At 54.4% G+C, this 14470-nt stretch overlaps 4 protein-coding genes across 4 annotated transcripts; 2 read left to right on the forward strand and 2 right to left on the reverse strand.

Annotated features, from left to right (window-relative positions):
* Positions 1 to 51: 51 nt before the first annotated feature.
* J4E85_004523 (uncharacterized protein) lies at positions 52 to 1352 on the forward strand (the record flags this gene model as incomplete). The annotated part of the gene is made up of 2 exons (XM_051468779.1): positions 52 to 1200; positions 1254 to 1352. 2 exons carry the CDS (start codon positions 52 to 54, stop codon positions 1350 to 1352), a joined length of 1248 nt encoding a protein of 415 aa, XP_051326994.1.
* Positions 1353 to 2288: 936 nt separating this feature from the next.
* Positions 2289 to 8438, forward strand: J4E85_004524 (uncharacterized protein; the record flags this gene model as incomplete). Its single annotated transcript, XM_051468780.1, has 2 exons — positions 2289 to 5189; positions 5241 to 8438. The coding sequence occupies 2 exons, from the start codon at positions 2289 to 2291 to the stop codon at positions 8436 to 8438; spliced, it is 6099 nt and encodes a 2032-aa protein (XP_051326995.1).
* A 625-nt stretch (positions 8439 to 9063) lies between these two features.
* J4E85_004525 (uncharacterized protein) lies at positions 9064 to 11153 on the reverse strand (the record flags this gene model as incomplete). Its single annotated transcript, XM_051468781.1, has 2 exons — positions 9064 to 10875; positions 10923 to 11153. The coding sequence occupies 2 exons, from the start codon at positions 11151 to 11153 to the stop codon at positions 9064 to 9066; spliced, it is 2043 nt and encodes a 680-aa protein (XP_051326996.1).
* A 1689-nt stretch (positions 11154 to 12842) lies between these two features.
* Positions 12843 to 14177, reverse strand: J4E85_004526 (uncharacterized protein; the record flags this gene model as incomplete). The annotated part of the gene is made up of 3 exons (XM_051468782.1): positions 12843 to 13939; positions 13986 to 14013; positions 14064 to 14177. The coding sequence occupies 3 exons, from the start codon at positions 14175 to 14177 to the stop codon at positions 12843 to 12845; spliced, it is 1239 nt and encodes a 412-aa protein (XP_051326997.1).
* Between the last annotated feature and the right edge of the window lie 293 nt (positions 14178 to 14470).

Below are 14470 nucleotides of genomic sequence, written 5' to 3' on the forward strand. Positions count from 1 at the left end.
GAGAAGTTCCCGGCATCTTAACGTGGGCTAGAACTCTCGACACAAACAACCATGTATCTGTCGACTACTTCCCTCGCACACTGGTGTCTTTTTGCCCTATCGGCGACAGCTCTTCCCAACGCCGTAAATCATGCGTCTCCTCCCATCTCCATTCAGATGGCCCAGTCGATCATCTCCCGGAGCCAGGGTATCCTGATCAGCCAGACCGACTCCTCTGCCCTATTGCAGGCTGGATTTACGCAGAAGACGTTCCACGAGATCCTCTCCACTCATGCAAACAGTTCCTTGGCCCCAGCACTTAAGGCCTACATTACTAAGAGCGCCGACTCTGTGGTACCTGTCGTCTCCAACGCAACGCGTGACACGAAATACCCATTGGACCGTCTGAGCAGCGGAAACGGTCTACTACGATTATGGCAGGAAACCGGGGATGAAAAGTACAAAACAGCATTCGAAGCATTGAGAAAGAGTGTGGATTTGCAGCCTAGAAATGACCAAGGCGGGTTATGGTACTATGTTTACCCGTACTGGAGTTACCTGGATGGCATGTTTAGTCTGACTCCGTTCCTCGCCGCATACACAAACGATGTTGGTAACTCTGCCATGACTGAAGATACGCTAGAAGACATGGTCTTCCAACTCGATCTGCTATGGCAGCGCTGCTACTCGCAAGAAACCGGTCTCCTAGTACACGGTTACGATGCCAGCCACACAGCAGTCTGGGCCAACAGCGCTACAGGCGCCAGCCCGCACGTGTGGGGACGCAGTCTGGGATGGTACTGTATGGCACTCATCGATACGCTCGAATTGCTCCCCGCGAATGCAAGCCACGCACGCCAGTACATCGGATCTCGGTTCCAACAACTCATGCCCGCTATCGTGGCAGCCGCAGATGGAAAGACTGGGGCGTGGTGGCAGTTAATGGATCGACCTGGCGACGAAGGCAACTACTTGGAGAGTAGTGCGAGCAGTATGTTTGTGTACTCTTTGCTCAAGGGTGTAAGATTGGGGGCTCTATCCACGGATGCAGCATGGAATGGCACCGCTTCATACAGCGGCGGCCAAAGCGCGTATGTGGATGTGGCGAAGAAAGCGTACGAGTATATCACCGATACATTTGTCGTCCATAATGGGAACGGGACGCTAGGCTGGAACGGCACGGTTGGGGTATGCAGTCTGAACTCGACGGCTAGCTATGAGGTGAGTGATGGTATAAAGCAGTAGTGAGTGCCAGTGCTAATACTATGCGACAGTACTATGTGGGACAGCCGATTGTCTACAACAGTCCTCTGGGGTCGTTGGCCTTTGTGAGGGCAAGTTTGGAGGTCGAAAGATTGGCCCTACAAGGTTGAGAGGTGGTATGGTAGACACGTTGTCTTGGCGTTTACCACCTGGGCAAGGCGGCCGTCCGCGGTCAGAACGAACAAGCAGAAATAGGAGGCTAAAATAAACCATGAGACAATCCCACATTAAAATCTCCGCAACAAGCGCACTGAGTGGTACGATAGCTCCCGAGCATTCGGCAGCGGGCAAATACAAAACCTGTTGTTGCTGTTTTCCATGCATCGTACCAACAAGGATGTCTGTTGAATAAGATGGCGGGGTCAGATCACAGGCCGCGGAGCATATCATCGCACTCTGTTGCGCGCATCTTCGATGTAGTCGTAATGCCAGTAATGCCAGCAAAGCTGCAGCATGGGTTTGTTGATCGAATCGTGGGTCGACGTGGTGCACTGGTCCGTAGGCGAGCCTGTCTCTCATGGATGTTCCCGCGGGATAGCCCAACGTGACTGGGCTGCGAGATAGCAACCTGGGAATGTCTCAGCCGCCGTGTAAACAAGAGGCTGGAAGGACTCGGACTCGAGCGTGTCTAGATGCCGACGCTGCATGGCAAGTTTATGCTGATCTCGCACAAGCTCATGGGCTTATCGTATTGCTTGTCGGCGACACTGGAACGTGCGGGCAGACTTGGCCAGTCCGGTTTTACTGGCGGGCCGCAGCCATTATTGGGTCATCAAACATCACACCGTCCCTCTAGCAGTTCGCTCGCCCTGCGCTACATTCAACGTTCCCCTCTTATGGGGTGACAGCTTTCACCACACTCACCTATACGCTCGCTGTCGAAATTGTTAATCGCGCAGCCGCCCGCACAGAGGCAGCTCCGGCGTAGCTCTGGAAACGGCCCGTCGGCCACGCCCACGCACAACACCATAACACTCACACCCGCCCGTCGCAAGCCGCCCCGTCCCCGTGACGTCTGCCCGCAGCTCCAATGACACTGGGACTCGATGCCCGCTTCCCCCCGGCCCAGTGACCCCGACAACACGGCTGGACAGCAGAGAAATGGCACGCCGGGCAAGAAGATGGGCGCGACGGACAAACAAGCAGCCATGGACGGCAAGGACTTTGCCAAGGCCATTGGCATCAACAAGCCCGCCAACGTGCGCGACAAGATAAAGCGCTGGCAGCAGGAGGTCGACCCCGACGCCGCGAGCAAGGAAGGCGCCGGCGCATCCGCCTCAGAGACGTCCACCAAGCCCGCCGCCTCGCCCAAGCCCGCGACCACGCCCAAGTCGAAAGCGCACGACGACAAGCCCAACTGGAAACCCACACATGAGCGCGGAAAGTCGGTCGGCGCCAGCCCAGAGCGCCCGGGCAGCGCGAAGAAGACGCCTGTCCCCCACAATGAACTCGACGAGGACCTGCTCACGGCGACAGCGCCTAAGAAGCGCGTCATCAGCGACTCGCACTGGCGCGCCAAAATGTCACCACCCAAAGAAGCCGCCGGCCGCCCACAGCCCAAGACGATCCCCAACGCCTGGGTGCGCCCCTCGAGGATCATCCCCAAGAAGCCCGCCAGCCCTGAGCTCAAGCCCATAGCCCCCGTCACACCCCAGTCAAACCCCCTCCTGCCCCTCGCGGAGTACATAGGTAAGAGCACAGGACAGAAGAAAGCCCCGCCGAAGCCACGTAGACCATCGAAACCGTCGAGCTCAGAGAACGAACAACGCCCGGCGAGCAGTGGGGCTGGAAGTGGAAAGACCGCCAAGAGCGATGAGACGCCATCCGATCCTACTTCGCCCCAGCCCGAGAAAGAGAAGACGGAGATGGTGAGGATGCGGCGTAGCAGACGGCGCGCGCGCACATCACCCCGCGCATCCATGTCGGCAGAGGATCTTATGCCCTTCACGCCATGGACTCGGCCCCCAGGACGCCGCTCGGGCTCAGTACAGAGCGACGACCCCCACAATATGGTCACAGTCGAGTACGCAGAGAGCTCTGCCCCATCGCTCAACGAGAGCCGCATCACGTCACCTCGGGACGACGAGTTGCGAGAGAGACGGCGCCGGCGTCGACCAAGAAGCAACGGTGCTCGCACAGAGGACGAGAGCACCAAGCCCGCGCCAAAGCCTTCGCGGAAGAAGAGTCGCAGGTCCTACCCAAGGACCCAGGAAGAAGCTGCAACACCCTTGATCATCCCAGCAGCCCCAGAGACGACCACTCCCACCAAGGCCACGGGAAGCCGCTTAGAAGCCTGGCTCAGCAGCACACCCGACCCTCTGGCAGAGTCGAAACCCCGACGCAGGCGCAAGTCCAAGGACTCTGTGTCGAGCCCAGAATCCGCCTCCAAGGCCGGCAAATCAGACATCACAGTATCCACCGATGCCACACAAGAGATCCCAGTCAAGAAGACGCGCTCGCGCCGCAGGCGGAAGTCCAAAGAATCCGTATCCTCCCTCGACCTGCCCGCTACCATCGATGCTTCCGAAGTCACTGCCTCAGAGGTCACTACCTCCACCAGGACGACACAAGATGAACCACGCAAGAGGTCACCAAGGAGGAGAAAATCGAAAGAGTCAGTCTCGTCTGTCGATTTACCCTACAAGGCCGAAAAATCAGACGTCAGCGCGTCCACTGATGCGACAAGGGACGAGCCTGCCGAGAGCCGCCGTAGCAGTGGTAGCGGTAGCAGACGGCGCAGAAGACGGTCGAGCCGCGAGATGACCATCAATACCCAGGATGTCGACGAGACCCCATCTACTGTCGTCTCGGATACTACGACAGAGACGACAACTCAAGACCAGGAAAGTGAAGTGTCCGTCACTCCAACGCCCTCGCTAAAGCGCCGCGGTGCAAAGCGCGGCCAGTATTCTCCCACCAAAGGCCGATCCATGTCCTCTCCTCTCCGCGAGACCACGTCGATAGACGACATACCCAAGGATGATATCACCGACTTGGACACTGCTTCGTCCGCCCCTTCTTCTTTTGCTGATGCGCCTGTACTTGACGCCATGCCTAAGCCTCTGCGACCGCGACAACTTCTCGGACCGCGTATGTTCCCTTCGACTGGCAAGCGCCTTTCAACCATCGCTTCGCAGTCAGCGCGATCCTCGCAGGTACCAGCTTCTGACACGATCACAACCATCTCCGAGGAAGCAGGCACTGGTCCCGGAGCACCTGCATCAGAAGTAGGCTCGTACTTGAACCCGGAAACTTCGACCATTATCAGTCGCCAGAGTACCCGGCGGAGGAAGCTTGCCAGACATGAGGATCTTATCTCAGTGCTTTCCATGCCCAAGGCAAGCTCGAAGAGCATCGTCTCTGCCAGAAGTATCCGTACCAACAGGAGCCGCCTTGCCACTGCCACTGTCGACGACATCATGAAAGAGCTCTCGTCTGATGAAGCCAAGTATATGAGAGAGCTCCGCACACTGGTAGATGGTGTCATCCCTGTCCTTCTTAGCTGCGTTCTCTCCAAGTCCGAGTCCGCTATCGCTGCTGGCTTATTCTCTCGCTCCTCCAAGTCCGATCCTAGTGAAGTTACTAAGCCAATCGTCGACATGGGTGTCTGCTTAGAGCGACTTAAGAACCTGCACAAGCGCGTCCCCAGGGAGGACTCCGATGCACTTGTTTCCTGGGCTCAGAGTGCACAACGAGTGTACTCTGACTACATTGCTGCGTGGCGCCTCGGCTTCCAAGACGTCGTAATCAGTCTTGCGCCGGCAGATGACGACCCGTTCAAGCCCGCAAAGGTCGTCAATGGGCCAGATGACGGTGCCCCATGGGACGAAGGGATGCCGCGAAACGCTGAGGGATATGTAGTCAACAGCGATGGCGAGCGTGTCGACGTCGCCTATATGCTCAAACGCCCTCTGGTTCGACTCAAGTATCTGTCGAAGAGTTTGAAGGTACGTTGAACTGACTTGTCCATGCTGCGACAAATACTGACATTGATCAAGGGCATTAATCATGTGAAACCTTCCGAGCGCGTCGAGCAAATCTCGAAGATTTTCCAAGACCTAGTTACGACAGCACGCAAGCGGTCGAACGACGAACAAGCCCGCCTCGAAGACGAAGCCGCGGCTAGCGTTGATCCCACTCGCGCACGCGATCCCCGAAGTCTCGCCCCTCTTGCCGGCGTCCGGGTTGATTCCACGCGCTGCGTGCGAGCTAGAGACCACTTCGACCTACATCTGTTCCATTCGAGTGGTCAAGAAATGAGTTGTCGCGTTGAGATCTTGCTCCGCGACAACGCGCCAGGTACCGGAGTCGGAGGCGACCTCCTCTTCTGCGAAGTCGATCCTACAGGGCGATGGTTGCTCCTCCCGCCTGTTCACCTCAGCAATGCATCAGCACGGAATGGCGACCTAAAGGGTGAAATAATTGTCATGATCCGTGGAAAACAAAACGATGGATCAGAGTGGAGCGAGATCATGTCTTTGATATCCGATGATGAGCAAGCTGGCTTTGAGTGGGTGCAGATGCTCGGTCTCAACCCCATCCCACCTCAAATCTCTGAAGTCAGGAAGAACCAGGCCACACCCACCACACACAGGCCGACAAGCAGCCAAGGATCCTCGTCTCTACTTTCAGCTGCAACTGAATCGACACCCCCACAGAAGAGCAGGACACCAAGCCCACATGAAATTGACATACCTATTGGGGAGCAACATACTGAAGTATCAAAAGTATGGCACTATGACACACACGATAGGCGCAACCAATCCCGCACCATCTCGCCTGTAACTCCGCCCAGTCACGATGACTTTGTCTTTGGCAAAATAGACGACTCAGAACCCCACACACCCACAGATCCCATGCAGACGGCATACCAACTGCTCAATGATCCTGATCGAACACCCCGTGGTCTTGATGAGGCGGTGCGAAATGAGGGCACTGGATCGCCTTCTAGTCTGAAGCGGACAAGGGCGAAGAGGCTGTCTAAGAACCCTACCCTTTCTCCACATTCAGCACGGCCGTCCCGTCAGATCACTCTCGAAGATCCGGTAGAGCCAGAGAAAATTCAGACGCCAGTATCAGAGTCCAAGCCACGCCGGAAATCCACTAAGAAGCGACCCCAAAAGAGTTACAGTGTTTGGATGCCATCTTCGCAAGTCGGTGATTCCGACGACTCTGAAGAATCGTACAGCTCCGATGAAGACAACAATACTACCACCATGGATTCCGAGATCTCACCACCCGGCTCGCCTCCCTCGCCGCAACGTCCACAGGCACACAGACGAGTCTCATCCGTCCCCTCGCTAGAATTACCGAGCATCCCAAGACAAAGGAAATCAAGCCGGCCCTCTACCCCAACGCAGGATCAAGAAGATGACGATGACAATCTCCGGGAAGTCTCAGCCTCCGCGCCGTCGAAGCTGCAAGGAAAGAAACACGACATAGTTGTCGATGATATCGTAGAGCCCAAAGCAGAGGTCGAAGAGCCGCCTCCAACACCGCCGCATCGATCGCCCAGTCCAGCAACCCCTGTGACACTCAAGGGAAGTAAAACACCAGTATTCACTCCTACGTTACCCGGTTTCAAGAACAAACGCCGGTCATCGTCACCCTTGAAGCATGAATATGAGCCATCTACCTGCACGGAGGAGTCAAGCGAGAGCGAGGAGGACACTGCTTCTGAGGATGAGGTGGACGATGAAGATGAAGAAAGCCTCACCTCGGAGTCGTCAGAAGACGAGTTAGATGACGACGTTCCCATGCCACTTATGCCGATCGGATACCTTGGGCCACGCGGGTATCATGGACGCTCATACACCACTGGTAGGGAGTTCAGTCGTCCCACTTCATCAGAGAAGGTTGAGAAGGTAGAGGAGGAGACCAAGAAGTTTCCCAAAGTCTCACCTCCTGCATCAATCTACACACTCCCCAATGGCACTATCACCCCATCACAATCCGCGTCGAACACTCCATACAGAGCAGTTCCGCAGGGTTCCGGCAAAGCCTCCAAGACCATCGCATCCATCTTCGCTTGGTCCGATGCTGGCCGATGGGACAGTTTGCATCCAGACGAATGTAGCATCGTCGTTACGCCAGGTAAGATCGAGGTCTTCGAGATCACAATCAACCACTCGAAGCCTTTCCTGGCCGACGGCGACGAGATCATCACTCCCGAGGGAGGTGCTCCCCTTATTGCGGTTGAGCTTACCCCTCTGGTGCCGTTGCGCAAATCAACGGCCATTGATATCTCCATTCGCTCCCCACCCACCGCAGAGTCGCGCATCAAAGCTGGCAACAACATTATGTTGAGAAGTCGCAATGCAGCGGAGTGCGCCCAACTATACGCCATGATCAACCAGTCTCGTATCAACAACCCCACCTACATCGCGCTTCAGAACGCGCGCGGCCCCTACGGACAATCGAGCTGGGCCGAGGCGATGGACCGTCAGAACGCGGCTAGGACAAGCGCTGAGTCTTCTGGCTGGCTCGGAGGTACGCTAGGTAGGAGAAGCAGCTACCGCAAATCAAGCACGCGCGCTGCATCTATCTCCGCCGCGACTGAGTCCTCTGTTGGGACCATGAACTCAGCTCTCCGCTCTGCACTAGGCCGATTCTCGTTTGGCAAGAGTGGCGTCTTTAGCATCCGCAACTCAACACTCGGATCTCGCAGTACTGGCTCCTCATTTGACAGCGGTTCCAACTCCCCACGCGGCTCAGGCGCATCTACACCTACCGGCGATATTGTACAGGCGCCCGGTGCACCAGCTGGGATTACGAACACCAAGTGCAGGCTTTATGAGCGAGAGTCACTCAAGAAATGGCGCGACATGGGCAGCGCACGCTTAACAATAATGCTGCCCTCACCCAACCCAAGCGTGCCATCCTCGCCTACGAACCCACGGCAGCGCGCACCTGGTACCAGAGATCATACCCAGGAGCGACGCATTCTCCTTACAGGCAAGAAACACGGCGAAATACTACTTGACGTCACTTTGTCCGAGACGTGCTTCGAGCGCGTCGCACGCAGTGGTATTGCTGTCAGCGTATGGGAAGACCACTTGAATGAGGACGGTCAGGTCGGCGGCGTCGGCAAGACGGGTGGTGTCTTGGGCGCAAGAGCGAGGGTCTTCATGGTGCAAATGAAGAGTGAGAGGGAGTGTGCTTACTGCTTCAGTTTACTGGGTAAGCTGAGGTACTAGGCCACGAGTAAGGAAAGAGAAGAGAGGGACATGGACCGAAACGGCAAGCGCAACACAGCAACTCACAACACGCCGCTACTGCCTCTGTTGCGCACTGCATATTGTCACCACCATCGATTTTGCGTTTTCATACTGCGAGCAAGCGTGGCGTTTGTTCATGGGATTTACACGGGCGGTATTTCAAGAAGGCCTCTGCGATACCACTTCCACTTTACCCACATACAATTTTTCACTTTGTAATCACGCTGTTGTGTTTCTTACTTTCCTTGTCAATACTGGTCTTCATGCATATGGATGGAGTGTGTGTCTTTCTTTGTTTTCCATGGGGAATATACACGTGTCTTTTGCGCTTGATACCAGGTGTGTATTTGTTTGATGGTTCTTGGTCTTTTCGGTAGTGGGATGAGGAGGGGTGTGTGTGTGATGAACGAAGCTGTGATAGTGGGGGTGAAGTGAATAGAACTAATGGAAGATGTGTCGACAATTTATAATCTCCGTGCTGAGCTGACGGATACGTGTCATTACGACGACTCCACTGTGATGGCATACATCTTCTTGGCGAATACATGTCGCTTCGAGGGTTATAACTATTACGACAAACATCCAACTGCCGCTTACATGACCTTCAGTACTTCGGCCTCGCCCACCGCGCCGTCTTCGTATCCACGATGCCCTCGTATGTACACTCCTTTGTGTCACCATACAGCTCCATGTCGACGCCCAGCTCCTTCGCCCACACAAGCTCCGACTGCTTTGAGTCATCCCTGTTGACTTTCAGGTGCACAGCTACAGGCTCCGACTTCCCTCCAGCGTGCTCGACGAAGTCCCATACCGTGATAGAGAGGTACTTGAGTCCTCTGCACTCACTTGAGACGATAGCGAGGACTTCGTACGCAACACGCTGGAGTGCCGTGCTGATGGCCTTGGTGCCCATCCTAGGCTCTGTTCCCAGGTTTGCGACAAACAAATGTAGGTATTCGAGTCCATAGATAGTGGAGAGAATTGTTGCTTGTTCGCCAACATCTCTCCACATATCGTCACTCAAGTGACCTACTTCAATCGCATCCCAGAGCACTGGGCAAGGAATGCCGACGTGTCTTAGATCTGGGAAGTACTGACCCAGGAGTTGTAGTTCCTGGTCAGGAACTTCTGACCTCTCTCCAATGCGCAGGGAAAGTGTTTTCAAAATCGGAGACAACTTGCGCAGTAGGTGCCCGATGCCATACACCTCGCTTTGTCGTGCCTTCTTTCGCTCTTTCCGCGATACAGGCTTTATTTGGCCATTGGCAGCAGGAGCGCTGAGCGCGGTTTTGACTTGCTCGTCCGAAATGTCTCTTCGCGCGTGGAAGCAGAAGTGCTCCAATTTGCTGCAATGTCTTGTCACATTGCGAAAGACTCCATCCCGTACTTCTGGGTTCAGCTTTGGGTAATCCCGTAGGTAGATAAACGTGTGTAGATCAGAGTTTCTGAAGGCATCGACGCTTGTGAATTGGCTTAATCCTGGGCAGTTGTACAGGCGTAAGAGACCGATCTTGTTGACTAGATAGGCATGTTGTGGAATGTAACCCGTCTTGAGAAGGAGATTGACTTCTGCAACGCGGAGTTCTTCCAGTATGACACCGTTGGGCATTTGTTCGAAGAGTCGAATCAGCACGTTGTCCATCAAAGTATTGTCTTTATAGTTGTCGTTGAGGATTGATACTGAATGGACGCGGTATTGCCGCTTACTGTCGATCATACCACGAACGATATCCGCCGGTGCATATGGGGCGCATATCAAGTCGAGCGGTCGGTCTTTGAGGTCATCGAAACGCGTGCTGGGTGCGATTCGAGTGAGTCGGATGCACATGCCGAAGTGACCGGTAAGCTCTCGGATCTGCGGAGGTGCATTACCAGGTAGATACTTTCCTGGGGGTGCCCGTGTATGTGGTCCAATTAGTGTGTTACGCGTGACCGAGGCGTTGTGAGATCTGATCCAGTTGCGCTGATCCTTGTTCCGTGGATCTATGAATGTCCAGAGACGCCGCATGAAGCCGTGTGTACCTTGGATTCGAGTCAGGTCGCCAAAGTCGTGACTTGGTATCATGAGAAGTTCTGCCTTTGGTAGATGCTGATAAGTCAACAGCATCTGGTTTAGGACAGACTCAACCACCATGCTGTTGGGCCTAAACATTATCGCCCTGACTGGGGTGTGCTTGAAGTTCGGGAGCACGGTAGCCATAAACAACTCATATCGTAGAGGTACGTCGAAGGTGATGGCGCGGAAGTTATATGGATGCGTGAGTAGCGAGGAGGTGTTGTTCAGGCACTGCGCGCTCTTTTTCGACATACACAGCTCAGCATACTTGACAAAAATGCGCTGTAGTTTTCGAGTCGCGCTTTTGTAACCGGATCGAGTCGAGAGTAGTAGTAGGTCATAAAAGTTGTGCTGGGAGAGCTGTAAAGTGTCAGATTGAACTCACACGAGACTTGCCCCAGCCTTACATATTGGCAGATCAACTCCATCAACTCTTCGGGTAGAGCCCAGAACACTTTCTTGCGAGATCGTAGTCGGGTCGTATCAAGAGTCGGGCGCAAGCGTTTGGGGGGAGGAGGCTCGCCTGGGCCGCGATCATGTAGAACCTTCCGCTTCTCGAGTCGCTGGGCGTTGGCGTGCTCACTAGAGTCTGCAACAGTAGGGCGCTCATCCGGGTAGGTAGGAGATTCAGAAATCATGCTCGCTGAAACGTAGATAGCTCCGCTTTTTAGGGGCGTCGCGTGCTGATGGTTAGTATCGCGGGGTGGAGTGTTCGGAAGGGAGTACGCGCGGGTGACTGCGACGGGCTATGAATTGCCGCATTGCCCGTTGCGGATCGCTCGAGACCCAGAAAGGAAAGTGACATGTTGCGGTGAATGAGTGTGTACTGGTGAAAGTGAAGCAGTGAAAGTCACCCCTCCACCGCATCTCTACCCAGCCACTGGCGGTGGAATGAGCGGGCTCTTGACGTGATCATCAACTTAGAACTTGGACTTTGAGAACCCCAGGATCAGATGGTAGTGGCTTGAAAGGCGTGTACTATAGGACTAGAGTCACGAACAAGACATTGACGAGAATTGCTTTCTGAAGTTCGGTCATTATGGAGGCCTGCCTCGGATTATAGGATATATAGGTCAAAGTCGAAGCAGTGAGTAACAGAAAAAGCGTTGGCAGTGGTGGTCCCGAAGACGAAAGAATAGAATGAAGTTCACGTTTTTGCCGGACAAAGACATCTGGTTTGCTATCTTCTAGCTTGACTCCAGAGTTGCACCCCAAAAACTCGTATCCCTTCTTCAGCCCAGCAGCATGCCGCAAAAGCAAACGAAAAGATGATTTAGCAGAATTGCAACGAAACCAATGAACTTTTTCGAGGAACGGGGGACACGCTCGGTCATACACTTCATCGCGCATCCGCCCGTTCCTATCACATGAGGCGCCGACTGGAGGTCGACTTATCAGTACTGCCGTACGGCTTTGTCCGTACTGATAATTTCGTCAGTACTCCCAGCAAAGTACTGATATAGGCTCCTCAGAACCAGCGGCAAGAGGTCGACTGGCCGGTAAGCAGCATGCTAAGCACGGCTTTCGGCGCAGGGAGTGGACAAGCGGGACACCAATCTCTAGGTTGGTGAAAGGCGTTGTCTCGGATGCCATGAGGATCAGCCCGAAGGCCATACAAGGTTGTAGGTAGGTAGCCGCCGAATCAGCGAAAGATGTAGAAGAGGTCCGCACGAACGCGAAACCGAAAAGAAAACCTTGTGAAGAATGCCGCATGAGGAAGGAAGGATGAGGTGGCTACCCTCCTTGTTCCAAGATACAGAACAGAACAGCTTGAGTAACCCTACGGCAGATCGCAATGCCTGAGTACGGGAAGTCGCCATACCACAGGTATTGCTACTGTGCAGTCGAGATGCTGAAGCAGAAGTGTTGCGCATGTTGCAAAAAGGAGAGCAGGTGTAGTTCAATTTGATATGATGCGCGCGAGCGCGGAGCAAGAAAGGGCTTGGTGTACAGTCCGCGAAATTCGCAAGTTGAGAATCGGAGTCAGTTAATGGTGGTGGAGAGAGAGAGGAGAGGGAGGGCAGACTACTTAAGACTGCGGGCAGGTGCGGGCGGGCTAAGGAGCGCACGGGCCACGTGTTTGCTCGAACCTGCCACCCTGCCTAGTCGTGAATTCACCGAGATATTTATACGCTCATCTTCACCTGCTATACACCGCCTTCACCTGTCGCTAATTTCGGGCGCAAGCGATATGACGCATCCTTCATTGTACTGAGATGTGTGCTGGAAGAGACCGATGTTCATTCACTTCAAGTTGCGTCACAGGTTGTAGTAAAATGATGATGTTGATCGCGGCGTGATATGGATCATTTCTATTCTCTCGTCATCTACTCCAGATCTTTGTCCTTGCAGCCTTCCGGTGCGATAAGAGGATTGCATCTCGCAGCCAATCCTCCGGGAAGCCTGGCGACATAGTCCCAACCCCATCGACTGCTCATGCCCCAAGCTGGGAAATCGGTACTGACAATCTGCGCACCACTCTCGAAAGCTAAGTCCCTCATCTCTGTAGTGCGGTTCAAGATGGTATCGATGGGTATATCAGCACGTGTTCGGATCAAGTAGCCCTTCTTGACAAGACGCCGGATCTCTGCTGTGCCGTTGCCGCGCGGCTCATTGTATTTGATGAATGCAGCATCGGAAGATCCTTCGAGCGCATTGGTGAAGACAGTGCGGTTTTGTAGCGAGGGGGCGCCGGTTTTGTAGAGCTCGCGAGGCGAGTTCGGGTCACTGGGTTTTGGGTCGTTATCGAAGAAAAACAGAAGGCGGCCGCGAACATCCTTTAGCTTCGGCCAGCCTTGTTGCAAGATGGACTGCTCGAGGGTAAGACCACTCTTGCGCACGTCATCAGGGCGAATGAGTTGCTTCTTAGGAAATACAGAGAGGATCTCCGCGTCGACGTTCAAGAGGTGAGGGAGGGTCCAGTTTGTCGCTTCGCCAGGGCAGACACCGCCTAATGAACATGCCGGCGCATCGGTCTTGAGCTCGAGATCAATAGTGATAGGGACGTGTCTTGGATGTGCATCTGACCAACTCTTCAACTGCTTGAGACAGTCGATGAAGGTGTGGCAGACAGAATCGGGGTCGAAGTCTGTGACGTGGAACACCTTGATACCTGGCTTCTTCAGAATGTCACCATTGTAAGGAGTGGTGGCGTTTGTCAAGTTTGAGAGCGTCCATATGACAGGGGGATAGTACAGGCCGCCCTTTTCATCCGAATGTAAGTCGAGCTCGAAAGAGCGCACGGACTGGTACTCCAATTGATTGTCGAGCTCTGCGTGCGAGTAGTAGTAGTCTTCTGGAGACGGTACGTATTTCTCAAAGACTGGTCGCTCGGCGAGTGAGACTTCACGATGGTAGGAGTTGTGCGTTCCGATGACTTGAATATGGTTGAAACGGATGTCAGACTTGGATGCCAGTGCGCTTTCTATGTATTGTCAGCTTGGGCACCTCCGCGCAAGAAGACAACCTACGAGCGAAGAGCATTACGCTCGCAGAAGCCTGATACCATTAGCATCCGTTCGTTCTCGCATGCCAGGAGTTATCCTTACCAATGATCCCAACATGTTGCTCTTTCCTTCTGAATTGAAGTCTGCGGTCAAGGTGAAGACGCACAAAGCAAACAAAAAGAGCGCGAGCAACAAGGCCCGACCTTTATACGCCATCGCACCCATGTTGTTCAGCGCGCAACGGCATGCACTAAAGCTCAGTTGTTGAAGTCGTTCCCGCCATGCGTCGCGTTGGCGTTAGCTCGTCGCGTGCGCTCATCGGGTCCCGCGATTGGTTCATCGCACCACGTGGGTTCAGTGCACCGGCTCGGAAATTTCTCAATGTAGAAGGTACAGATTCTGTAGGACCGTAAATCCGCACGTGCGTCACTTCGCGTTCGTGCGCGCTTCTGATGGAATAAAGACGCGTTGCAGTAGTTCGTTGCACGAAGCGATGACGCGGTGACAGG

The sequence above is a fragment of the Alternaria conjuncta genome, assembly GCF_024043145.1.
Source record: "Alternaria conjuncta strain BMP 0040 chromosome Unknown scaffold_6, whole genome shotgun sequence".
In the NCBI taxonomy this organism is placed as follows: domain Eukaryota; kingdom Fungi; phylum Ascomycota; class Dothideomycetes; order Pleosporales; family Pleosporaceae; genus Alternaria; species Alternaria conjuncta.